Below are 26,342 nucleotides of genomic sequence, written 5' to 3'. Positions count from 1 at the left end.
AGTAATGTATTAACATTTATAAATTAGTTTTAAAGACTTATAAATCAATCTAAAATAATATATAAATGATAATAAAGATTTTAAATTTTAAAGATTTTTAGTGAAAAAACCCCTCAACTATTTTTCAATCGTAAAAAAACCCCTCAACTAAGTTTTCAACATTATAAACCCTCAACTTACAAACTGTTAACGTATGTCACCCTCCGTCACGGTTTTTTAGACGGAGGGTAACATATGTTAACGGAATTGAAGTTGAGGGTTTATTTCACATGATTTTTAGTTGAGGGTTTATTTTACGATTCATCTTTAGTTGAGGGGTTTAATTACTAAAAACCCTTTTTATTATTATTTAACTCAATGTCGATTCAATCAAAAGCATAGTCGTCTGAAACAGAGTCATGCTATTACCAAAGTTCAAAATGCTTTATCTCAACAACTATACAAAAGTTTTACTAGAGATTATTTTGACCAGTGAGAATTGTACTGTCAGACAAGCGTGGTCGGAGAGACTGTAATCTTCCGGCCACAATCCTTTCTCTGTTTCTTGCGGAAACAAAACCGCTTTCTTCACTTTCAATCCAACTGCTTCTTCTTCCTTCTTACTCTCCATCACCCTCTCTTTGCACTTTTTAGACTGATCCACCGTCCTCATGTTCCAAGTTTTCTGACAATAAATTAAACCACATACATCAGAGTCTTCGAACTTAACATTTTTATTGGTTTGTGGCTTTCGTTTTACCTTAAGTTTTTCATAGTCGAAGACACCATTTCGAGCAAGATCAGCTCGAACCCATAGCTCTTTTGTCTCTTGGAAGCTAAGTCCATGTGGTATACCCATTAGATTTACCTTTTGAAGTGCTTGGCAGAAGCCAGAGTAAGTTAGTGAGTCACTATGCTTATTTCCCCCAAGAATGGCAAATGCCTTATTGTCTTCAGCTATGGAAGTTTTCTGGAGTTGATACTGGAAACACCATCATGATATATCAAGAATTATACAATAAGTGATTAACAATCTTTGTTTGTGGATATTTGCAATCAATCTCACTCACCTTGATAATGCTGAAAACAGCTTCCACCCAACTTGTTCTCAACGGTTTTCTTGAATTGCCCCTAGTAGGGTTACATAGCCATATGAAATCGACTCCGCATATGTTACCCCTGTGGTTTCTATGGCTAACCCACTGAAGAAATATAAGAAGAAAAACGGTTAAGGATGAACCAGGCTTTAATAACAATGATGATGGAGGAAAGTTGGTAGGAGATTTGTAACCTTATGAGCATCACTATCCGTATACTGATGAGCAACATCATATGATGATATGAACCCTTGAGATCTCAAGAATTTGTACACATGCCCACGCTTGCTTCCATTCCAGTCACTGAAATAAAATCAATAATTCAAAGTCTTTGAGTAGACTGTACTGGTGAGGACACAATTTCAATTACTCTTTTAAGACAAGCATCTCACCCGCAGAGTATAATGGGAATGTGGGTAAGTTTATTTTCCTTTTGGTAAGCTTCAAGATATTCGAGAATTTTGTAAACCTGTCAAGGGAGGCAGAGATTATCAAACCAAACAATCACAAAAAAGAAGCAAAACGAAAAGAAAGAAGGCAAACCTGACGCAATCTTGCAATAGATAAAGTAGAATCATGTGGGAACAAGAGATGAGTGTTGACTATAAGAACTTCTTGCTGAACATCTTGTTTCCCATTAAAAGAAGGGAAGGGAACAACTGATTTGACATGTAAGAGCTGAGCAACACGGTCTCCAAAATCGTTAAACAGCAGCTCCCGGTAATTTACAAGTTCAAAGTAGTCCTTATGGATGGCTGTTAAAAGACCTGTTAAGAAATAAATTCAATCACTCACAAATGAGACAAGAAAAGAGACCTAACTTTGATCGCAAGCAATCAGATAGATCACAAAATGTATCTTTAGATTGCCCCATCTACGTTCTCTCTAATCTACTGTTAACTGACGCATGTCAAGCCTCTTAAGATTCTAATGACTTTGGAAAGAAATGTTATACCTAGAACAATTTAGCAAGAACAGTATCCTTGTACTCCTAAGTCCTAACCAGAGCGGGAAAATTGTTTAAATTAACAGCATGATAAAATGGAGAACCTTTACTTACCATCGCCACGACGGTTTGTTCTAGGCAACTGGAAAATATCGTAGCCTGCAGTGGCAAGGCGATCATGGTACATGTTCGCCAATTCTTCATTTGCAACCCAAACTTCCTAATGAACAGTCACAATTCTCTTTTAACCACATACAAAAGAGTCAACGTTGACTTTTTAAAAGATTTATATTATAATCTTATTACCTGTAGACAGATCACGGAAGAGCGTTGATGGAGTAACAACTCTAATATATCCTGGTTCCGAGTATACCAAAGGTCGCGAGAATGGCTCTCTCGATTGCTCTGATTCTGTACACACAACAAAACCAATGTCGTCTAGTGAGAAAATTTCGGAAAATCAAAAGACATGAGGAGGAAGAAGAAGGGAACAAACAAACAAACAAACCAGTTGGTCAACGCGTTTATAAATGGGAGCCAAGATATTGAAAGTGGTACACGATATACTCGTTGAAGAAGCTAAGCTCGAGTTCAGTCTCTGCACAATCACATCGGATCTCTCACAAGTCGGAACAATATAAAAACCGCTTTGTTGTGTCTGCCGGTAAAAAATATAAGAGTCGTGAAGGGATGATAATGAATCTGGACCGTTGATTGATGATGAGCCTCCCTCCTCCTCCTGTGATGCCTTTCTTTTCGAATTTTCAAGCTGATGGAGGCTTCAGATTTATATATTTTTCTTTTTGGCACGACTGATTTTTTTATCAAATTTATTTAAATTCATGACTTTATGTGAACCGTTTATTTTTCTATTTATTAAATGCGTTATTAATGTATACCACATAAAACACGGTTTTGTAAGGTCCATGAAGTTTCATTCACAATTGCTATTAAATTTTCCATGTAATTTCGTTCATCAATTACTATTAAAATTTTCCATGTAATTTCATTCATGACTGACTAAGCAAATTCTTCAAAAAATTCAATGATAGTATCAATCTCTTATAAATCTGTGTCTATTTTCTACTTGTGGAAATATATATAGAATAAAATGATTGTGACTTCTCTATATAATTTTTTTAATAAACTAGTTTCTTATGTGCTGCGCTGCCGGTAAAATTGTTAATTTTAGTGAATTAAAAATAATATATCTAATTGATATTATTAATTTTTGTTATTGATTCATGTTAATCCAATTTTAATTTAGATTATTAAGATGTATATATATTTTAATATATAATGTGATTTCATAAAAAAAAAGGAAAATTTTGCAAAAAACCTTGATATTGAAAAAAAAATCTTCCTTTCAAAACATTATGTTAAGCAATATAACGTTATATGTTTTCAAGATTCTATACATTTTCTTAGATGATTACAGAAATAATATAAAATCAGTTACTTTCAGTTGACTAAAAATATTTTATGATTACTATTATTGAGATGATTCATTAATTTTTGCATATTATTTTTTTATTAAAACTATTATCCACACTTTCTTTACATGTTTATTAGAATAAAAAAATAAAAATATACTATAAAAATTAAAAAAAATACTTATATAACATAATTTTCAAAAACAAAGCTTAAAAAATGGTATTATTTTATTTTTTTAAAAAAATATTAAAACCAAGATTTTAAAATACTTATTTATCATAAGCCTATGTTTATCAAATACTTTTAATAAAATAAAAGTATTATACTTAACCATATCAAAAAATATTTGTTTTTGCTTAATATTTATTTTTGGTTTTAATTAACTATTCGTATATTTTAAATTCAATATTTACAAAAAAACATACAAGCAAATCAAATTCATATGTTTAGTATTATTTAAAATAAATTTCAAAATATTATTGGTGTATTTATTTAGTTATTTTCTATTTAATTTCAATATAGATATATTTAATATATTAAATTATACATAGTTTTATTATTTAAGGTAACAAATTAACCTGAATGCAAATAAGAAACTATTCAAAATTTTATGTGTTTAGATCAATAAACGATTATAGTTGAATACAAATAATTATATGCAGTCTAGTACACCTAAATAATAACTAAACTAACTAGATATTATATATTTAAAATTACCTGTGTAATTAATATAACAAATAATTTTAAAACTAAGTCCAGATCCGGTAATTTTAGGGTTGGACGGGTTCGGGCTGCCGGCTTCAGTTCTAATTGACATATCTACTCTAATTTACTTAGAAAATATCTAATAAAACAACCAGTCATTACTAACTAATGAAAAACCCAAATATCTTTGGAGAGGAGTAAGATATTAATTATGAGAAATGAGAGTCATGCTTCTTGTCTCATGTCGGTGACCTTGACCAGGTTCCTACCAAAGCAACTTTTAATTCTTTAAACAAAACTGCCATGGGTCAAGTTGCTTAATCACGTCGTATAAAATTTATGTATCTTTTTTCTTTTGTCAACGCATAAATAAATATTAACGTTGGGTTAGAATCATTATTATCCTTTTTATAATAGTTGTTTCTGTTACACATGAATTATTGTTATTGATAGTTAAACGATTTATATTTGAAAAAATATAATAGTGCTCACTGCTCATGACCAATCATAGTGCAAAAAAACCATTTAGCAGTTAAATTTCATTGGGCTATAGCACAGCATTCCTATTGAAGAGCCGGTCTTGACAAGCAGGCTGTTTGGGGTAGTCGGAGACAGAGGAAGAAGACAACAGATAACTTGACAATTTAAAGCAAAAACTCAGAGACAAAGAGGATGTAAATGATTCGAACAGTAACATAAAGCCGGAAACAAGAACAAAAGAAAGTCTTCTCTGTTTAGTTGGATCACAATAAAGCAGAGCTCTTAAAGTGGCTTTCCACTTATCTTGACGTCATTTCTGATTGCTCCTTGGATCATCTTAACGACGAAGTACTACAAAAAGAAAGAAAAGTTTATTTAGCAAAGTTGGACCAAGACAGTAAAATCGAATTGGTGTCTATAAAATGGATGCAGTGTGTTCTTTTTTACCTGAGCGGCGATGATAAGAGGGATGAGTTTCTTTCCTTTATCATCAGAGTAAGATCCATCCACCATCTTCTTGTCTACATGAATCGCTTTCTTCTGATTCGTTGCTACATCCGTTATGGCCTTAACCAGGTTTGGGATCCACGCTTCACCATTCGGTAAAGCCTAAACCGAGAGAAAGAGAGATCACATAAGCGAACAGTCTCCAAATCAGTTCAAGTCAATAGATTAAACAAACCTTTTCTTCCTTGTCATTCTTGCTGCATCTCCCACTGTTCTCCGCATACACAACCTCAATTGCAGAATCCTACAAGCCAGTAGAAGCATTTATAACTGATTCTTTTCCCAAACATGGTAATAATACTGTAAAGCCATAATACCTCAAACTGTTGTTTCCCCATCTTCGAACCAGCGCGGATGGTTTTGAGGAGAGAATCTGATCTCTTGGAGGAAAATGTTTCATAGGAAAGGTCATCGGGTGGGGAGAACTGAGCATGAGTCAGAACAAGTAACGTTTTGCACCAAATCTCTTTTCCAAAGGTTTGGGTGATAGCTTGAACAACTTGCTTATCTAGCTCATCCACTCTATACACATCCAGACGATCAACATACAGCAACACATCTATGGTTCTGTTCACAAGAAACCTGCCCCCAAAATCAAAGACAAGGTAAGCCCCCAAACACACACAAAAAAATTACAAACACAGTGAACTTGTCATAGGAGGGGATTAAAAAGAATACTAGTAGTGACTGACCCTTTGGTTAACTCGAGGGCTTGGTGATTGACATAACCAGCTTCGACAAGGCCAGGGGTGTCAATAATGTTTATAGTGAAGCCTCCCATTGTTCTTGAAACCATCACTGGCCTCAACCCTTCCGCCTTAAAATTTGAAAAAAACACCACACTTTCTTAATCTCAGCTTCAATTATTGCAAATTCAACTAAACTAAACACAGTACCTGGAAGGGACTGACACGGACGACTTGTTCACCAATAAGAGAGTTGACAGTGGATGATTTTCCCACACCGCCTTTGCCCATTACAACAACTGTCAAAGTGTTCATATCCTGCACAATTACACAACCCTTAAGAGTTATCACAAACAGAAACATAAAACAAATAAAAAAAAAAAAAAGAAAAGAGAAACCTTTTGCTTCAATTTGGCGAAGAATTCAATTAACTTTTCCTGGGTAGCTGCTGGAAATTGCTGAAACCCAACCCATTCGCGAACAAGCGACCCCATCACTTCTCCAGAACCAAAACAAAAACAAAAAAAGTTAAAAGCTTTATATATAGCGCTAAAGCTTATAGATTACGAAATCGAATAAACGTTGAAAGAGATAAAAGCTTTAAAAGAGACTCGAAGGAAGGTACCGTTCGTTGTGTGAGGTTTAGGAGAAGAAGAAGCCTCTTCTCAGGAAAGCGTTCTGGACAGAAAACAAACAATGTCCATGTGTTATCGGAATTTACTTAGTGGATTTTATTTATCTTTACTCCTCTATTTCTTCTATTATTTATTTAACTGCCGCATAACTTTAGAAAATCAACAAATGGACCCCATCACTCCAAAACAGAATCAATGTCTAGTGTTATGGCAGGGCTTGTGTTCCAACTTACTTACCGGAAGATGATGTCCACTGAGTCAAAAGCTGTGAAGCTATCTCCGGGCAAAGCGCACAGAGGATCATCACTCAATGTTCGGACAAATAGTAACTAATCACAGAAACACAAATCAGCAACATGTTGCAATATTATTATTCTATGTTTTCTTCATACACTTTTACTCAAGAGTAAAAGCTTTCTGACTGAATTCCAAATTATATAAAATGACACAAACAGGAGATACATAAAATAAAGTTTTGGAAAAAAAAAACAAAAGGCTTGAGAATATATTCAGAGATAGAGAGAATCAGCAAATAACAAGTTAAGGCCAGTGTATGATGAGTCTGAGAGGACAGCACCGGACCACTCAATGTTCCCCCAAACCTCCCATACCTCCTCCTCCTCGCCTTCCTCGCGTCTTGTCATTTTGAGGGTAATCTCGGCATACCAAAGCTCCAAAATCTGATCAGAACCTTGGGCTTCCCAGAAGATGGCCATCCTCTGGACAGAGAAGGCGCATAGTTTGATAATGTGTTGCTGCTGCAGCTCTTCCAAACCCTTGACTTCCTTCCAACCAAACTCACGCGGCAAACGCCACAGTATTCTCCCGCCGACACCACGGCAGAAAAACGTCTGATCAAACAAACGCCAATCGTTTTTATCATCCGGGTTAGTCTCTTTTTCTCCCTCTGCGCAAAACATACTTTTGCTTGTCAAGAAAACAAAGATTTCACCATCCTCATCCACCGCGTAGACATGCTTCTCGTCCATCACCATACTCTCTTTGATTTTGAGGGGCATCTTGGGCGTAGACACAGACAACAACTCCCACGTTCCGGTTTCGATATCATATACCTCTACGCAGTTGGAGGAATCAGCCACATCCCAGCACCCTCCAAACACGTATATCTTCTTCTTCTTCTTATTCTCCCCGTCCTCTATCAAACTTGCCGATGCTCCGCTTCGAGCCATCTTCATAGGCGTGATGCGGTACACTGTGTGCTCGATACAATTCAGAAACGTGACTTCCGATGTTGGTTTGCCGTTGATGAGTCCACCGATAGTATAGATCCCCAAATCCGTCTTCACGAAACATGATCCTGTTACTGGGGTCGCCGGATACAAGTTCAAATTGATACGTTTCAGCCGACGTTGCATGGGGTGGAGGACGAACCAACATGGGCTTGGGTCGGGATGCATGTGCATAAATACGTACAAGTATGGGTCCACGTTACCCATCCGATACCTCAAGGCCCAGAATCTAGTCGACACTGCGTAAAACCGGTGTCTCCTGGAGACCATAGCTAAGGCCACGAGGTCCAATCTCGACACCTGAGCCAGGCAGTCCACAAACACATCATCTGGCAGCGACCACAGCCCACACACCTTCTTCGTCTCATTCTTCCTCGTCTTCAATGCCAATCGACTACATCCCTGAATCGTACATCTTCCTTTCATTGATTTGATTACCGGATTTCCCTTCTAGCGCTAGGCTTTCTGTGATGTGAGAGAGGATCCAGACACAAACCTGATTAGAACCACGACTGATTGTGTTTTCAATTTATTTATTTATATATGCCATTGACGTCTGAAAGAAAAGGAAACAAAAAAAATACTGCTGAAATAAAAGGAAAGAACATTGAATCATTGGATTGAATGGATGAACCAAGCGGTTTAGGACGGTTCAATTACAAATCTAATTTCAACCCAAAAATAATTATTTATAGATATGCGTTTCATTATTTAAATGTGTTTTATTTAAATGTTGCATGAAAATAAGCCAACCATATGTAGTTCATGATAGGATTTAGTTAAGAAAAAACTAAAAGAAGTTTCTTATATTACCGTAAAACATCATTTTAAGAGATCCGCATTAATCATGTTTTAAGAATTTAAGAACTGGCGAATAAAACAAAACGAATTGTTGTCATGGGCCTTATTAGTTAGCTCTTTATACATTTTCAGTCCATCTTAGGTTTTGGTCCAATCCTAAACTTAAACTTATAAAGTCATAACTAAAATAAACTTCAAAATATCTCCATTGATCAAAATTAAAAATAAAAGAAATATACTCCTTCCGTTTTTTAATATAAGTCGTTTTAAAGCTATGCACATAAATTAAGAAAATCATTAATTTATTATATTTTCAAAAAAACATCATTAATTATTTACCTAACCACAATTTAACCAATAGAAAAATAGAAGATATATTATCACTGGTCAGACAATATTAATTATTAATAAATGTTACATAGAAAACCGAAAACGACATATAAGTTGGAACAAAAAGGTTTCTATAAAACGACTTATATTAAATAACGGAGGGAGTAGAAAAGAGTCTAAAACTAATAACCGCAAGAACTGGATGTGAAACTAGCTCCGTATGTTTATCAATCAATTGTCAATTGTCATTTTATAATTTAAATACAAAACTATTTTAAATTAAAAAATTACAACTTTCTTTATTAATAAAAATCTTAATTTAGCATCCTAACGCTCTTATAATTATTAAGGGAGTGAAGGGTATATATTATGAATCACAAACCTAAACCTCAGAAGTACTCATACATGATGATTTATTTATTTAATATTATGTATAAAAAAATAAATTATCTTTTGCAAACCCATACAAATCAGATAATTACAGTAATAGATTATTTTTAGTTACCATACCATTAATGAAAAACCTTGATAGGTTTCTCATCATAAACGTGACGATATTATCATTTAAATGATTTCTTCGTAGCAAGCATATCCTTAATCTTATCAACCATCTTAGACCCCAACTGAAAAGTCTTTGTCAACACATCTTCCGGCAAAGCAGGTTCCGCCGCAAAAAGCATCGCTGCAACAGAAACCGTTCCTGGTAGCTGACTATTAAACGCCGACAAAACCGATGCTGGAGATTTGCCATTATTTTTCTGAAAATGCACAAGCCCTCTTGGAAAAACAAAAAATGGTTTTTGAGAAAAGCTTGTTTGCCGTCGTGATAAACCCAACTTCGAGCTCTCCTTCAGTGGTGCGTGGGTGAGTGTGAGGTGGGTTCAAACCACCCGGCGCATAGTCTATCCGTGCTAAAGAGACGGAAAGAGTGTTTAGCCCTGGGATCTTCTCCATGTTCCGTAACGGCGGAGCCAGTCGTGGAGTTTAATTTATAACTGCGGGTTTTGAAATTCCGGCAACGAATAAGTCGGACGACGTGATGTTTGACGTTTCTTTGCATGGAAATCCATTCAACTTGGTTCCTGTGATGCGCACATTGTGCCATTTATCATATCACAAGGCATATTTGTTTATCTGATGTAATTATTAATCATTCACTAAATCCCTGATTTTAATATATTGTCATTAAATATGTAATTAACTTACAACCTTGTTGATTCAGTCATCTTTACGAACTTAACTGTATTTTGATATAAAATCTACTCGGGTCTCTATTTATGAATTACTTGTTCTTCCTAAACGATACGAGTTTTAAATTATGTTACTTTATTTTTGAGATACCATTAAAACTGGTATGCTAAATTAAATATCTTAATAGAAGTAAGTAATATTTTTACCATGGGAAAAAAAAATTTACCATGGGATTTATCAGCAACGCAGAGATCTTGAAGAGCATCAGGATCGTATGCACGAATCGAACTGATAATATAAGAGAATCCGATGGTAATAATTATCCGTGAATTCATCATGGCTAAAAAATGTGACGTAATTATATGAGTATTGTTTAGTTTTGAGAAAAGAAGCTACAGGTTCTTGATATTATGGGATCACTAGATTTTTGTTTTGGTGTTTTTATAGAACTTAATTAGACCAGTCTTGTTGATCGACAAGACATTGCTTGAGAAAAACAAAACAATTTATTTGTCTTTACCAAACTATGAATGTACATCAAAGCTAAGTAGGTAAAACTATAGTTTTCTAACATGTCTTTCACTACAACCAATTCTTATTTTAAACGACGCGATATTTATTTACGTATATTTTATCTTTAATCAATGAGCATTTCATACAAACTTTTCTCCAACTTACATATATCATAGTCTACCTCCCATCGTATTAGAAGAAAAAATCACTTGGGAAACAAGGAACCAAACCACAAAGACATTGAGGAGAAGAAGCTGGTGTAGGAAAGAGAGATTGGTTAGATGAGTGTGGGAATGAAAGATGACTAAACGGTGGCGACGGCCAATTTGACCCCGCGATTAACGGTGAAAGGGTTGTTTGTTTGGCCGGGTTTAGGCCGTGAGCAATAACCATCGCCCTCAAAAGGTGGTTGTGCATTCCAAAGTTTAATGTCGCCTGAGGAATATATGGATTCATTCCCATTATTGACATCACCTGCAATTACAACATTATTTTACAAATTAGTTTTAGAAAGGGTTTTATTTTACAAATTAGTTTCTGATGTCTAATATAAAATACATATATAAGCATAAACGCGCAGCTCTATATATATGATAATTATATGTTTATACATACAAAACAAAGAGATTCAAAAATTAATCATAACTATATAGTATTCCCTATTTCTCTGTTGAGTTTTGTTGATATGAGAGAAATGCTCTCAATTTAAATAAATAAAAACGTTTATATGTTAATTATACGCTCTTCAAAATTATTTGTAATTTGAACAATGAACAATTTTTTTTTTAATTTGAAAGCAAACACAATATATGTGATACCAAAAAACTACAATATAATTAATTTTAAATTAATCGTGTATAGTAGATCATTTAAACATTATATCATCTAAACGACCATCTAAAATGTATAATTAATTGACCCGTCTATACTGTCAATCCTACTGTAACAACAGCTTTTCAGTGATAAGACATAAAAAGTAGTTACATATGTTTCACCAATTAAAAACAACTTGATATCAAATACAACTATATAATTCTCATAAACCTGAGATCAAATAACAAGAACAATTACTATCAAACGAGCTAAAATCGCAAACTCTCAGGCCTCATCAATCCTTTTTGACACCCAACTATGTTTAGAACAACCAGCAACTATATGTAGAGATATAGGTACTATATATAACCATACATATACTAAATAAAATTAAAATATGGACCTGGAGTTGAAGTTGAAGATTTTTCATATACTCAATGGTCTTGTCGAGAACCGAAACCTTATCCGTCTGAAAATCGAAAAAAAAACACTGTCGGTCATTAGAAACCGGAACTTTAAGGCAAGATTGCTTAATATATGGAACTATACCAACCTTGTGACAGTTAGGAACAAGCTGCTGCAGAGTACGCATCTTGTTACTCATCATATCATCTCTTATTCTTCTCTTTGAACTTTTTCTTATCACTAAAGGAACCTTTCTTGAAAAATCCCCTGACTCATCCTACACAGAAATCCGCAGAGGCAAAAGAAGTTAAAACAAAAACTGTCAAAATGAAGAATATACAAAAACATCAAGGTCTCAGGTTACAATTACATATGTCAAATATATGTCGACTTACATCACTTAAAATCTGAACACGACGCCGTTTCGGCTTCGCATGCTTGTTTCTCAAAAAACGTCGATTATATGAACTATCTGAATAATCCTTGATATGAAGATGATGATCACCGGTTTCAGAATGTTCATCAGGGACAACCAACGTCAAATCTTTCTTGGAGTTTTCTTCTTCTTTACGAATCTCTGGAACAATTTGAAGATGAAAATCTGCTTGATCATAATAAAAGTAGTCGTCGCTCCATTTTAAGCCGTTGGTTATACGATCTTCACCACTTCTTGCTCTTACTGATATATCTTGATCTTTCAAAGCAAGTGATTCGACATCGTTTGTCCATTCCAGTCCCATTAAATCTTGATTATTCAACCTGAAAATAAATAGTAAATTATTAGGGTTTACGAGATTAACGAAAAAGAAAACGGATAACTGAACTGTAAGACAAGAAACCTAAACTATGAACTCTGCCTTTACGTACATGTTAACTAACCAAAGAGATAGAGGAGATAGAGGATTTGAGAAAATTATTCTATGGGGGAGGGGGCTCAAGATTTGTCCGAGAAAATGGAATCCCATTTCATTTTATATAAGAACATTCGGTGCCGGATGGTAAAGTTGTCAGCAAATTTAGTGGCCCACTAGTTTTACGCCACGTTTCATATCAAATAATCGATTTTTGGTTGTTGTTTCCTCGTAAACATAAACATAATAAATCGTAAGTCATTTTTATCAAAAGAAAAGTATAGAACATGATTAATGAAAAATTCTTAGTTTTTACCGAAATATAAGAGAAAACATCACTTTAACAATTTCAATTAATCATGCTCTTAGGTGCTAAGCGGTCCCTGAAAAAAGTTTGAACCATATATTCCTCACAAAAGATGACGAGAGAATAATTAACAAAAATATTTGTATAAATTAATTAACTGATGGATCCATGTTATTCTATGTATGTCTTTGTGGTATAAGTGTTTATGATATTTCAGTATAATAAGAAATCTCTTAGGATAATTCAATATCATCGGACATTGCAGAGTTATGATACTAGGGACGCTTATCCTCCCAAACACTATGTTCGATTATTTCAGCTAATAATAGATTTCATAACTATTATAGAGGAAAATCAAAAATAAACAATAATTTTAGGGTTTTATCCAGAAACCCACGTGGGTTGTGGCCCTAGATCTATATACTACTATAACGAATACGTTTCTTGTCTTCGGTAACCCCACGACACATTTAATGGAATTTTATTGTCACGTCACCATCACCCATACACCGAGCAGGTGCGATGGTCCAGGTTATTATTGATGCCTAGTAAAACATGTACTTCAAAACCATCGCTCTCTTTTTTTTTTTCCCTCTGAAGTTATATTATTAATGCATTCAAAGTTTTACAAGAGCCCAAACAGGGAAACAGAGCCGGAGAAAAAACGATATATCCCCGGAAAACAAAGCCGGCGGAACATGAATATATCCCCGGAAGCTTAAGTCCAAACAAGACAACTTTACTACAACTTTACTAAGCCAAACTAACCACGAAACTTAAATGACCAAGAGTAATCTGGATAGATTTGAAAGAGTTCTTAACATCATAAGAGAGCCGGAACAGGACCATAGCACCTGAAAGAAGGAAGCTCCAGGATAAACCCTTCCCTATAAGGACCTTTGCACCACAAGCAAACTCCTCGAACCGAAGGAAACAACCATAACTGAATATCCCAATGAACGCCTTCACCCGTTGCTGCAAGTAGAGTTTAGAACCATTTATAAATACTATCCAGCAACAAGAAGAAAGGATTACTGCATAGGAGCCAACTCAAAGAAGAAAGCCAAGCGGAGAGATAACGGATATTGGAGCGACGAGACACAAAAAGCCTCTCAGAGACGAGCCCAACCACCATTCATGTATTGCAGACAGGAAAGGAACTAGAGTTGAAGAAAGTACAGTAACACCGTCAGCGAAAGCACCTGCACCGCTCCCAGCGGCTGCACTGCACCGTCAAAAGATCCTCGATCTCCAATCTGGCGCCAGACGTATCACTGAACCCAACTCTCCGAAGAAAACCTGAAACAATAACTTTACCAAGAACTAGAACAGCTCCACACCAACCATCAACCAAGAGACAGAGCAAGACATAAAACACAGAAGCACCAAAACTTAAAACCGTGCACAGACACACGGCCACTCCTGCTCCTTCACACAAAATCCAAGCCCTCGAAGATCCTCCTGCCAACTTGTAGTCCTCCGCCGGAAGGGAGATGACGGAAGAAGGAGCCGCAAAACAACAACACGAATCACACAGATCTATCCTCAATCTCAGAAGAGATGGGAATTCCTCATCCAGATCTGCACAACGTGACCGGAACAAATGACCACCATAGCTCGCCTACGAAGAAGATTCAAGTTTCGGTAACAACGATTCCCACAGACAAAGAACATACAAAGCAAGGAAAAAGAAGGCGGGCTCCCTCCGGCACCGGCGTTGATAGCCAGCCACCGGAGGGACCACAATCGCAAAACCAAACTCTTGACGGCGCTTAGAGAGAATTAGGGTTTTTTTTTTCACTTAACCGTCACCTTTAACCACCGCTCTCTATGGGATAAGTTTTAGTGAAATTTGTTGCTGAAAAACGATAAAAACTCCAGTACTTAGAAAATATTTTCTCCAACAGAAATCATAATAAAACTACTCTTTAACAAACCAGCAAGATTTTTTTTGTATGGGGGTAAGTTAGCGAATGAATTATTGAAGCAAAATTATACTATTGTTACGTTTAAAGAATGTTAGATAACTTTTTCAAAAAAAAAAAAAAAAAAAGAATGTTAGATAAAAAAAAAAAAAAAGAATGTTAGATAAGTATTTATGTACCTCGCTTTGAATCAAATGGGCCTGAAAACCCTAAAGGAGAGGAAGAAAATCCGTGTCGTTCACGTGAAACCTCGTGATGGACATGCTTGTATGTCTGACACTCGGTGCTTTCGGTTTTGTTGGTGTCTTAGCGATCGACGAAGCAAAACCTCAGCCACTCCATCGTTTCCATCTCCCAAAAAAGACAACGACCTTTCGGAGTATAAGTTGTAATCTACAGTACACAGTTCAAATAATTGAAAATTGGAAAAGGTTTGCATTATCCTTATCAATATTCTAAAATATATTTTCTCCCGTCATTTATCTTGGGACCGAAACATGAAATTCTTTTAGTTTTGTAATGTAATCGACCTAATGGTCGATATTTCAACACCAGCACACCATCCTTTTCTTTTTAAAAACACAATACCATAGCTAAAAATCTAAGTCCCTTTAACATAAAAACCAGATGAAGTCATTATATAAGTATATGAAGACATACATCGTGTAATGTAAGTGTAACTAATTCTCATCGTATTATTTTTTTTGTTCTTAAATATGTAATTGTATGCAGTATGTATATCAGTATATTATATACAATTTTTTTTTTTGTATAATATTTTCGTAAAACTCTTTCAAAGTAGAACTGTTGGAACTTAGCAAAAAGGGTAAAATGTGTGTTATATTCCCCGAAACTTGTACCTCAAAGACCCAAAAAGAGGCATCATGAAAAACGCTTGGGCGTTTATTTTGGGCTACATAATGTAAGATGCAACCATGACGGACCAACCCAAATAGCGACTATATGGGCCCACTTAATGAAAATCGAAGCAAAGGTTTCTAGCATTTAGAACCTCTGGTTGGAAGCAAAGGTTCTATCTTATACGTAAATCGTACAGGTATTTTGGTCTCTTTTCCTGTCAGAAGGTGAATTAGTGGAAGCAATGGATAGAAGAGACTTAAGGAAGATGCTTATAGATCCAGGCTCGACGGATTCAGTTGTACTTGAAGTGAAGGTATGGCCTCAAGCCATTCCTGATAGATCATTTGATTTGGTAGACGCAGCAGCGAAAGCTTTTCTCTGGTCATGAAGGCATATTCTTGGGTGGAAATTAGCATTTGGTCGGTTGTGTAAAAGGTGCTTATGAAACTGTTAACAATTTTCATTTTCGAGGTACGCTTACAAGTAATATAACGTAGCAACACTTTGATAGGAAGTGAAGCTGTAGATTGCACTTTTGACTTTAAGAAAACTCTGTTTTTAATTTATATATATATTACAATAAATTTTGGCCAAAATAGCAGCAAAAATACAACACAAAAGCATGAGAGATGGTTGAATCTAGAACAAATCGATCATAACTCTTGAATCTTGAGGATCTTCATGAAGTGGTGAGATCTTGATCGTGTCGAGTGATGTTGGTCTTAGAGCTTCATGTTGCGTGTAATGGGGAGAAGATGATGATGATGATGTTGTGAGAAGCATGGAGGAAGAAGGGAACTCGGGGTTTGTAGGGTGGAGGATCTGTGTGAGCAGAAGCACAATTGACGCCATTAATGAACTTTGAAGAAGCTTATCTGTGTGGTTTGGGGTTTTTGGTATGTTTTTTAATATTCCCAAGTGATTTTGGTCTGTTATATATAGAGAGAAACAGTGGGAGCCTCCTGTAATAAATCTAACGACCGTGGTTTTGTGTGCTTGAAATCTAACGGACGAGAGAATCCGGTAGACTGATTCTTAAAAACTTTGGGTAGCAAGTGGTTTCTGGGCTTTGACTTTTAGCTCCCATTTATTTCTCGCCCACATAAACTAGCTGTTCCACCTAGCAAAATAGAAGTACATTAAATTACATCAAGAATTTCTTGAATGCTGACAAAAAAAAAGAATTTATTGAACAACAAAAAGCTACATATAATTTTTATGTAGTAACAAAATATCAAATACATATAAAGAAAAACATGAATATAATAAATACAAATAGTGGATGTCTGTTAGGAGGGTTTCAGATAATTTTAGTTTTAGGCTTTTAGTTTAGCATCAAGAAAAGTAGAATACCATGGGAATAACTTCCTCCAAATAAATCTTGTAGTAGGTATTGGTTGGGCAAACCAAAACCAGACCACATTAAATTCAAAGACAACCCATAGAAAAAAAGTTTTGAATCAAATCCCTCATATGCGTGGGGTCAGGTCAATGCATGCACACACGTTGACTTTGGCTTCTTCAAAGTCAATAACTTGGGTCAACCATGTTACTCGTTTATTCAAAGGGCCTCTGCTTTTCATACTCCATATAGGCCCAGTTTCTACATTTAACAGCCCAGCATATATCTCTCATGAAACCCATACGGATCCTAAATGACATGTAAGCTGATGTCTTATGTCTTCAAAACTACATGCCGTTTAAACAAGCTTAAAGTTTGTCCTTAAACCCCTACTACCACCATCATTGTTTGGTAATGCCGTCCAAGTAAGCGAGGAGGTCTAAGCGTTGCTTGAAACGGTTTGTCCTTCACTTAATCTGCATTAATTTGGTTTAGTATTATGTCTCTTAAATGAACTTAAGCTTATTGGTTCTACTAAGTTAAGCTTTTGACAAAGTTGTGGGTTAACATAAGAGAAGATCTCAAAAGGCCTTAAGTTAACCTGTATATTTTGTTAATAATCGCTACATGAACATTGTGTATTAGACATGTGTCTCGTTTACGAGCTCAAGTTTTATTATTTCAAGGGAGAGAACTTGGCTAAAAAATTCAGCTTTTGACTTAAATTTTTTTTTTAGTTTAACAAATTTTCGAATGTCAACCAATAAATTGTTGTTTATCCAAATCCAATAACCGACTACTGCCAAAAATAAAATAATAAATTTGTTAATTCTTGAACATCAACCTCATGACCATGATCCATGTTATAGTTAGTGCATCCAACAAAGTCAGGAAAATATATATTTTTAGATTTATCTCCTAAACAATTCAAACAAAGAAACCTGTTAATTATCCACAAGAGATAACTTGAAAAAAGTTGATTAGAAGGAAAGGTTACAGTTTGTGTATTTACAATTTTAGTAATTTTTAAGTTTCTTTTAAAACTGCATATCCGTCTGAAATCTATTATTATACAAACCAGATCACTAATACATAATTGAGAATCAGACAATATCCAAATGTGACTGGTGAAAAAAACAAGAGACAATTAGAGCAAATCACTAAAAAGAAACAAAAGAAATGAAAAGAAAAAAACCGCGTACAAGCTGGCACGTTCTGTATCTGGTCATAACAGTCACTTTTCAATTCGTTCGGCGACACAAACAATCCAAAACTAAAAAAAAAAAACATTCTTTAGTTTTTCTGTTTATATAAACAACAAAAGCAAACTGATATCTTTGGGAAATTTAATTTGGGATACGCAATCTATTCATTCATCCTCAAAGAACCCTAATTCAAGGTGGGTACTCTGTTTTTTTTCTCTGTTTTTTGATTCGAAGTTTCGTCATTTTTGGTCTTCAAGTAATTAACGGGTTTCCACATTCCCAATGAAATATTTGATTTTTGTTACTTCGTTATTAGTTTCTGTGGTTTTTTTTATATTTTGGTTTATTGTAGAGTTTACTCTCTTAAGTATGTATCCTTTGATTAGCTTCAGGCTTTTACTTGGAGAATGGTCTACGTTAGAGTTTTAGCTAATCCAGAATTAGCATTGCTCTGTTTTTGTTTTGAGACTAATTAAGTTGCTAATAATCTATCTTTATGACTTGTTCCTCAGGGGAAGTAAAGTGCTGAATCAGCTTTGCTTTTGTGGGAGTTTAAGTAGCTTTTTTTTTAAAAGACAGTAGAATGGACCGATTGGTTTCGGGGGAACAAGATTTTGAAGTAGACATTGAAGCTGGTCTAGCTCATGTTACGCAAGAATCCACTTCAGACAATGCCTCTGAAACGATTGATGATGACGTAAACTATCCGTTAATGGGAGACGAGGAGAACCCGACAGAAACAAACAGTCAGAAGTTAGACGTTTCTGAGAGAAAACGCGATGTTGTAAAGTTCAAGAAACCAAGAAAGGCTTCAAAGCCACCTAGACCTCCAAAACGCCCTTCTTTGACTGCGAGTGACCATAAGGTGATGAGGGAAATAGCAGAGCTCGCTATGAGAAAGCGTGAAAGGATTGAAAGGATGAAAAGATCTCTAAGAAGAATCAAAGCAGCCAAGTCATCATCATCATCATCGTTTTCATGCATAAGCATCTTCTCGATGATAGTAACGGTTCTGTTCCTCGGTATTCTTGTCTCTCAAGGTACCCATCTTTTTAACTCGTAACGAATCTTGTTTAGTTCCGAAATGTGTTTCCTCAAAGCTAGTCTGTTTTTTTTATCCCACGTTGCAGGCTTCTTTGCTGGCAATTCGAATCTGAGTTCAGACATCTCGCCTGCACCAATTGTTTCACCTGACAACCAATTGGTTTCGGCTCAGTTATACAATGATCCTAGCCCTACCACCTCATACAGGTGAGAATGAGCTTGAAGAAAGCCTTTTTTTCCTTTCTAAATCAAGGACAAATATGAACACATTTTCTAACGTTTCTCGATTAATCTGTGTAGTTTCAAATACATGAGGAAGCGAATTTCGGGTGCCGAAGAAGGAGAAGACTCAAGAGATGTTACCAGATGAGTTGATATGTGTTTTGGTCTTTGATATCAACTCAATCTGTTAACTCTTTTTGGTTCAAGTTTTGTTCTCTTTGTATATTTTCTGTTGTTTTGGTGACTCGAGGTGTAAACGACCGCGTTTTATAATAAATGATGATCTGAAATTGAACCATGACTAGCCGGGTCTGTTTTTGAATTATGTGGAATATATTAGTGATTGTGGGCCACGTGAAATTACGTGGTTGGGTTATTATCAAAGGAAAATTGATGAAAAACATATTTTATGTTAGTGTTCATACTAGTCGCTTTACTGCTTCCTTCGCCATTGAAAGTCTGTTTCAGTTCAGTCTTTCTGAAATTGAAGCTGTGGTCTACATGCATTAAATGGATTGTGCTTATTCACTATTGGAGGATCTGATTATCAACTAGTTTTTGATAATCCTTTGTCAGAGTTCACATGAAGTTTAAGTGGTTCTGCATGCAAGTTTTGGGTTTGACCTTTTCTGTATGCGTTAATGTTTTCGTGCATCCTTTGGTTTCTTTTGATCCTTGTAAAGTCTGTTGTATTTCCCTTTGTTTAGGGCTTTAACTTCCGGGAAAACCTTGTTTTCGCCGGCCATAGTTTCCAGGGAACATGTGTTCTGCTGGCTCAGTGTATCATCCATGTATCTCACTTTCGAATCCGTCAATGTTATATAATATTTTCAGTGTTGAAAAAAAAAAAATGTTAGTGTTCATACTACAAAACGCCCAAAACAATGAAAATGACTTGCATGCCAATTGGATTCTACAACGTTTATGGTCCAATATCCACATTATATCTCACACCCGTAATATCTATATGTTAAAAAGTTAATTATGTTTTTGTCATCGTATATGATGCATTGATGTTAGTGGAACCAACACTATATGATGTAACATTCTGAAACTTTCGATTGTTATACATATCTCCAAAATGAAAATTTGAATTCAGTCATGTTGAAACAACGTATTTTCCTAACAAATCACAGAGGACATGTGTTCTCGTTTGTAGTTCTTATTTTATTTTATTTTATTTGTTAACTCTAGTTGGTAATATTTGCATTTATAGAATCCACAATGATCATGATTTTTGTTATTAATAAGATTGTCATGTGAATAAAAGTTTGAATGATATATTTTAGAAAAGATTGCCATGACTCTTCTAAGCTAATATCAACCCATTGATGATAATAGTTTAGTTGTGTGGATCTTGTGCAGTTCAAAAGTTTGAATGATATATTTTAGATTTCTTTTCCATAAACTCAACCAGTTGACGAGAACAATCGCAACATTAAGTGGATCTTAATGGATAAATACTTTTAATCAGTATTGAAGATACTTTTTTTTTTAAAAGTGATTAATAACGTTAACTAGCTCTAAAATTAAAAGTCTAAAATGAAAAGTGGTATAATGGTTATGAAGTAATATTGGTTTAGACATCAATTTGACTTGACTCTTGCTACTAGATTTGTATCTACGTACACACACACATATATACATTTTGAAATATAACTTACATTGCTTCATGAATACATGAATTTCCCACATAATATATGCTTTTTTTCATTTTTAGGTTTTCCATGTATTAACTTATATATATTTGTTAGTGGATGTATTTTTTTTTTGAAACACTAGTGGATGTATTCATTACATATATTTTATTTTCTTGTTTCTGATTATCCACTATATATGATTTAAAGATGGGTTTTTGAAATTAACCAGCATAAATGGTAGTATTTGAGTAGAATTAATAACAATTCACCAAAGACAGATAACTATAAATGTCTAATGTGGTTTAACGAATCTAATCAAAATTGTATGAAAAAGAACAGAGAAAAACAGATTAAAAAAAAACTAAATTGAACACCCTTGTTAAAAAATATCTCATGAAAGGATCTCAAAATTTTATAAAATACATAATTTGATCTGAGAATCTCATTTTTAAATACCTTCGATGAAAATGCTTTACTATTCTAAAAATTCAATTTATATCCTACAACAATCCTTCCCATTTTGGTCGGAAATAAATTTAGAATGAAACAAAATTGCATATTGACACGCACATATACTTTTCAGACAACCATTCCCATCAAATATCAATTATTGTTATCATGCAAGCTGAACCATCATCAATGACATTCCTTACAAAACCCGTTCCAAGGGTGTTTACGTCATCATTCCATTCTATAAATGCCATCCGCTTCTGTTTCTCTCGGCGTGCAGAGTCTAGAATCCAGCGACTTGATTTTACATAAGTAAAAAAGAAAAAAAGTCAACCATGTCCGGCAATAAGTTATAAGATATCGATATTCCAAGGTCTTATGTTCTTCTACCGGTTTTTTATTATCCAGTGTTGGTTTCATCGTAACCCTAAACAAAAACACCAAAAATATCATTCTCATCACAGTCTTAACCAAGCTCACGACTTATTACATCACACCTTGATATTCAACATCGAAGGAGCTCTACTCAAATCAAACACCTTGTTCCCTTCATGCTTGTAGCTTTTGAAGCTGGAGGGGTAATGAGGTCACTTCTCCTCTTCGTTCTCTATCCATTTATAAGCTTGATGAGCTACGAAATGGGCATGAAGACCATGGTGATGTTGAGCTTCTTTGGGGTTAAAAAAGAAAAGTTTCGAGCTGGCTCGTAAATGTTTTACGAGAGGCAAGTTTACTTGGTATCACTCTTGTTTACTAGAGGCAAGTTTACTTGGTATCACTCTAAACACAGAAGCATTAGTGTTTTTCTTTTTCTTTTGCAGGTTGATCTCTTGCTAGCACCGATCAACTATTGTTTCGTTCTTCTGTATTTCATAGAGTTTTAAATTGTCTCATAGGTCACTAAATCAGACTCTTCTCTAATGCATAGATCGATCAAGATTCAGGCTCTCTCTTCGAGTTTCAGGGAAAAGATACGAGAAAGAAAGAAAAAAAAATCAAAATGAAAATCAAAATGAAAGATACGAGCAAGTGCGGTGCCTCCTGCAGAACAAGTGCAGCTCCTGCAACGGCTGCTGCAGCTGCTATAACCATAGTGGTACAGGGTGTTATTTTACGGCCGCCACTTCCACGGGAGAGTTTCCTCAAGATCAGTTTGCACGACTTATCAGCTTCTTCGTAAAGAAAACTATTGGCTACTCCTTTAGTGATGGTTTTTTCGTTCTATAGACAAATAATAAGTGAGGTTTTAGTTGAAATTAGCTTAGAAGATTCTAAATGAGGCATTATTACCTTCATCCTGAATCTATATATAGCATGCTTGACAGTGAGAGCATCACTCGACGATGATGATAATAGTTTAAAGGAATGATCCTCCCATTCGTCTACAAGCTTTTTAAGAAGAGCAACGCTAGCTTCAAGATTCTCCTTATAGAGAATATCCCATTGCTTAAAGCAATCAACGTTTTCTGTTACAGACCTGATGGCGATTTCTATAGCTTCCTTGGCTACATCAGGATTTCCTGTGAAAAAACAATTTCATTAGAACGAAGCCCTCATCATTACTGGAGCAAGTGGTGTTTCGTTGGTTACCAATACCTTGTCCACCAGCTAATTTCAAGGAAAAAGTGAATATCTGTTTCAGTGCGTTTGCACTAGTAATAGTATCTGGTGCAAGGGCTACTTCCTTCAACAAGGGATAAATTGCCTCAAACCTCTCCGTTGCCTCCCCTACTCTAGCAGGGAATGTAAGCCGCACCAAGATCTCAAACGAACGAGGTGGAATCAGCCTCTCTCCATGCCTAACAGGTTCGTTTAGGAGTACAGCCCGAGCCTCTGGATTCGAGGACAAAAACCTGATTAAAAGAAAAAAAAAACAAGATTTTAGTCATACAAGCAGAGGGAGGGAGGGAGAAAATCTTAAAAATGGACTCACATCTCAAGAGATTGCAGGATGAGATCAATTGACTGAGAGCTGTAGGACTTGTTCTTAACGACTAGTGGCAGCAAGTTACGCACCCACGAATACAAGCCAGCACATAAATCACCTTGGGAGGCCTGTCACCATTTAATTAAAAATTGAACAAACTTTGACACTCTCGGTCACATGAAAAAATAATAATAATAATCAGAATGAACCTGAGCCATCATCCAAATTATAAAGGGAAGCTTGTCCTGGCCTTGATATGTAGGTCTGTCCCTCAGCTTTGGCAAAACGAGAGTCAAAGCATCAGGTTTGGTACGCAGCACCATGGCTAATACAACAAATGTTGCCACCTTACAAGTAGTTAGAAAAAAACAAGAGTCAGTCAGAGAGTCAAACAAAGTTAAAACAGAAGCAATTCAAAAATTAACTGAACCTTAGATAAGTCAGAATTAAGTTGTTCAACTTTGACAACGCCAGGCCATTCAGTGAGAATGAGATCAGAGGCCCATAGTACAACGGCAGGCAGTGTCTCGAATGGAAGCGTGTTGATGAAATCGAGTGATTGTTCGTAGACAGACATAGGAATAAGAGATAACGGAACCTGTTTAATTTAAGAGATCAATCAGCCTAAGAAAGACTTTTAGAAGAAATTACAAAAGGCTCACATGAATGAGTTTGGATAGAGGATAGTCGTCGAACATGTTGACCCAGTGAAAGGAGGATACTTGGGAAAGTTGAATCCCATAGTAATCGATTACTTTCAATATCTGCTTCAACGGATGATACCAATCCTCGTCCTATTTACAAACGGATAATTAAAATTCGAAGTAGACAAAACGGATCAAATCTTAATTTCAGTTACCGATACTTTCTCGAGGAAAGTCGCAAGAGAAGAGGGATCCATCTTTTCGGCAGTTTCGGACAAAGACAATATAGCCGCCTTGTGAGTTTCCTGTTAACAAAAATTGAACATCGAATTCTGCAGCTTCCAAATACAAAATCAAATCGAGTTCACTTTACCTTTTCTTCGTCGAGTAGGTCTGAGGGATCGATATTTGCCTCCTCCGCCTTCGGATTCGGATTCGATTTGATCATACCCATTAGGTTTTCTCGTTTTGTTGCAGAAACCGAAGAGAGAGAATCATTTTTTCTTTTAATTATGTTTGCTTCCTCCCCCTTCGTATTCGATTTGATCAGAACCATTATGTGTTTCTCCTTTGTGCTTTGTCGAGAGCGAAAAGTTTTTCTTTTTTGGCTCTATTTATTTATGGACAGAGATTGCAAATCAACAAATGTTAATTTTCCTTTTCCTTCGATCCCATATGGATCCTTTCCCTTCCTACACCGTCCGATTTCTTCATCCACGTGTCTACATCCTGATGAAGGTAAATCTTAGCATGAGGTGGCTACTATTTACTTACTATATTGATAAATCATAGTTTCCATATATTTTACAAAATCAATTTCTCAAAAAACTTCGTGGGCAGAAAAATGGTTTACTATATAATAACTAACTAGATTTTGATCCGCGCTTTCCAAGCGCGGATTTTTTTTCAAAATTAAATATATATTTTTGATGATTTTCTATATAAGAGTATAAGTTTAAGTACATTTATTTGGAATCTCGAATCAAATTGTACCAAACTGAAAAAAAAACAAAATTTGAATTGAATTTCATAAATAACCGAGAATATCATATTTTTCTAGAACCTAAAATTAAAACTGAACCAAAAACTAAATGGGTACCTAAATATTTAAAGTACAAATTATATTTTTACAAATATTAATGATGATGACTAATAGTGCATGTACATTTAATTGGTGAGAAGAAAGCATTATATTTTCTAAATTATTAAACTCTTTTAGTGGAGTACATATGTGATCTATAAACAAATTAAGATATAAACAATTTTTTTATATCCGATCTAAACTTGTGATGGAACTGGTAAACATGGTGGCCGTATATAATCCATACTGGCTTATATTTGTCATATAACATTCTTTCAGATTTTTTTACAAACTCATCTGTTTTCACAAACTTCGTATTTAGTAAAAACTTATTAATTAAAAATCTAATAAAACCAAAAAAATCTGTTATTAACCCGTGGTCCGATACCGACTGACTCGGGAAAACCATAATTGTTTTTAATACTTATTTATTATTTCATCAATACCTTATAATAGTACATAAAACTAAATAAACTATTTTTTGTCATATAAATAAATTCATTGTATTTATATTATGCATTTTAATTTATAGGTTTTGTAATGATCAACACTATTACAATTTAAATGTATATATTTTATTTTTTAGAAGCATACAACTGGTTCACACCTATTAATAAAATTAAAATTAAGATTGATAGAATGAGAATTTTTTAATATATCATGAATCCAAAGAATTAAATTAATAGGTATGAAGTCTTTATACCAAAAACCAAAATACAAAATTTTAATCAATGAGAATTAAATTTTGTTTGTTAATTTAAGAAAATTTTGGAAAATAGTCATTTTCATTAAAAGAGAAAAAAAATATCAATGATTCTGTCTTAATAGTATAGGTATTCTTATTTAACTTAGATTGTTGTAGTTGTTAGTATATTTAAGTGTCATTAGATTTGGTAATCGTAGTTGATGGGATAAATATGATCGATCTTGTTTAATATAGTATTCTCGTATAGGGGTTTTAATTTTTTGACTTCTTCATCACAATGATTGTGATCCCAGCATGTTAGGGGTTTTAATTTTTTATGGTAACATAAAAAGATAAATATGCATAGTTAATTATTAATTGCGTAT

The 26,342-nt window shown here is 34.8% G+C and overlaps 7 protein-coding genes across 9 annotated transcripts; 1 reads left to right on the top strand and 6 right to left on the bottom strand.

Annotated features, from left to right (window-relative positions):
* Positions 1–336: 336 nt before the first annotated feature.
* Positions 337–2,781, bottom strand: LOC106352582 (uncharacterized calcium-binding protein At1g02270). Its single transcript, XM_048742019.1, has 9 exons — positions 2,531–2,781; positions 2,329–2,433; positions 2,137–2,242; positions 1,620–1,843; positions 1,469–1,545; positions 1,271–1,379; positions 1,050–1,181; positions 740–961; positions 337–664 (listed from the first exon to the last, which is right to left on the bottom strand). Exons 3-9 carry the CDS (start codon positions 2,207–2,209, stop codon positions 437–439), a joined length of 1,065 nt encoding a protein of 354 aa, XP_048597976.1. The 5' UTR covers positions 2,210–2,242; positions 2,329–2,433; positions 2,531–2,781; the 3' UTR covers positions 337–436.
* Positions 2,782–4,782: 2,001 nt separating this feature from the next.
* On the bottom strand, positions 4,783–6,609 carry LOC106352592 (translocase of chloroplast 33, chloroplastic). The gene is made up of 8 exons (XM_013792218.3): positions 6,460–6,609; positions 6,233–6,330; positions 6,045–6,152; positions 5,841–5,965; positions 5,466–5,730; positions 5,324–5,392; positions 5,089–5,250; positions 4,783–4,992 (listed from the first exon to the last, which is right to left on the bottom strand). Exons 2-8 carry the CDS (start codon positions 6,326–6,328, stop codon positions 4,924–4,926), a joined length of 894 nt encoding a protein of 297 aa, XP_013647672.2. The 5' UTR covers positions 6,329–6,330; positions 6,460–6,609; the 3' UTR covers positions 4,783–4,923.
* A 305-nt stretch (positions 6,610–6,914) lies between these two features.
* On the bottom strand, positions 6,915–10,476 carry LOC106352621 (F-box/kelch-repeat protein SKIP6-like). Its single transcript, XM_048742018.1, has 2 exons — positions 10,268–10,476; positions 6,915–9,932 (listed from the first exon to the last, which is right to left on the bottom strand). The coding sequence occupies exon 2, from the start codon at positions 8,143–8,145 to the stop codon at positions 6,979–6,981; it is 1,167 nt and encodes a 388-aa protein (XP_048597975.1). The 5' UTR covers positions 8,146–9,932; positions 10,268–10,476; the 3' UTR covers positions 6,915–6,978.
* LOC125575552 (germin-like protein subfamily 2 member 2) lies at positions 9,411–9,804 on the bottom strand. Its single transcript, XM_048740604.1, has 2 exons — positions 9,670–9,804; positions 9,411–9,608 (listed from the first exon to the last, which is right to left on the bottom strand). Exons 1-2 carry the CDS (start codon positions 9,802–9,804, stop codon positions 9,411–9,413), a joined length of 333 nt encoding a protein of 110 aa, XP_048596561.1.
* Positions 10,477–10,636: 160 nt separating the features above from the next.
* On the bottom strand, positions 10,637–12,775 carry LOC106352603 (transcription factor HFR1). Of its 2 annotated transcripts, none has more exons than XM_013792228.3 (5): positions 12,640–12,775; positions 12,168–12,531; positions 11,921–12,049; positions 11,771–11,836; positions 10,637–11,028 (listed from the first exon to the last, which is right to left on the bottom strand). In XM_013792228.3, exons 1-5 carry the CDS (start codon positions 12,735–12,737, stop codon positions 10,747–10,749), a joined length of 939 nt encoding a protein of 312 aa, XP_013647682.3. In that variant the 5' UTR covers positions 12,738–12,775; the 3' UTR covers positions 10,637–10,746. The 2 variants fall into 2 exon arrangements, with proteins under 2 accessions (XP_013647682.3, XP_013647687.2); XM_013792233.3 differs by having other exon boundaries at positions 12,652–12,718.
* Positions 12,776–15,441: 2,666 nt separating this feature from the next.
* Positions 15,442–19,944, top strand: BNAA09G51370D. Its single transcript, XM_013821821.3, has 4 exons — positions 15,442–18,457; positions 18,776–19,303; positions 19,394–19,514; positions 19,608–19,944. The coding sequence occupies exons 2-4, from the start codon at positions 18,847–18,849 to the stop codon at positions 19,675–19,677; spliced, it is 648 nt and encodes a 215-aa protein (XP_013677275.1). The 5' UTR covers positions 15,442–18,457; positions 18,776–18,846; the 3' UTR covers positions 19,678–19,944.
* Positions 19,945–22,467: 2,523 nt separating this feature from the next.
* On the bottom strand, positions 22,468–24,824 carry BNAA09G51360D. Of its 2 annotated transcripts, none has more exons than XM_013792259.3 (9): positions 24,564–24,824; positions 24,412–24,495; positions 24,209–24,340; positions 23,977–24,144; positions 23,756–23,893; positions 23,553–23,674; positions 23,216–23,472; positions 22,910–23,139; positions 22,468–22,840 (listed from the first exon to the last, which is right to left on the bottom strand). In XM_013792259.3, the coding sequence occupies exons 1-9, from the start codon at positions 24,744–24,746 to the stop codon at positions 22,580–22,582; spliced, it is 1,575 nt and encodes a 524-aa protein (XP_013647713.2). In that variant the 5' UTR covers positions 24,747–24,824; the 3' UTR covers positions 22,468–22,579. The 2 variants fall into 2 exon arrangements, with proteins under 2 accessions (XP_013647713.2, XP_048597974.1); XM_048742017.1 differs by having other exon boundaries at positions 24,406–24,495; positions 24,564–24,823.
* Between the last annotated feature and the right edge of the window lie 1,518 nt (positions 24,825–26,342).

Source organism: Brassica napus, chromosome A9 (genome assembly GCF_020379485.1).
Source record: "Brassica napus cultivar Da-Ae chromosome A9, Da-Ae, whole genome shotgun sequence".
Classification (NCBI taxonomy): Eukaryota; Viridiplantae; Streptophyta; class Magnoliopsida; order Brassicales; family Brassicaceae; genus Brassica; species Brassica napus.
The sequence above is the reverse complement of the archived record's forward strand: the minus strand, read 5'-3'. Positions and strand labels throughout refer to the sequence as shown.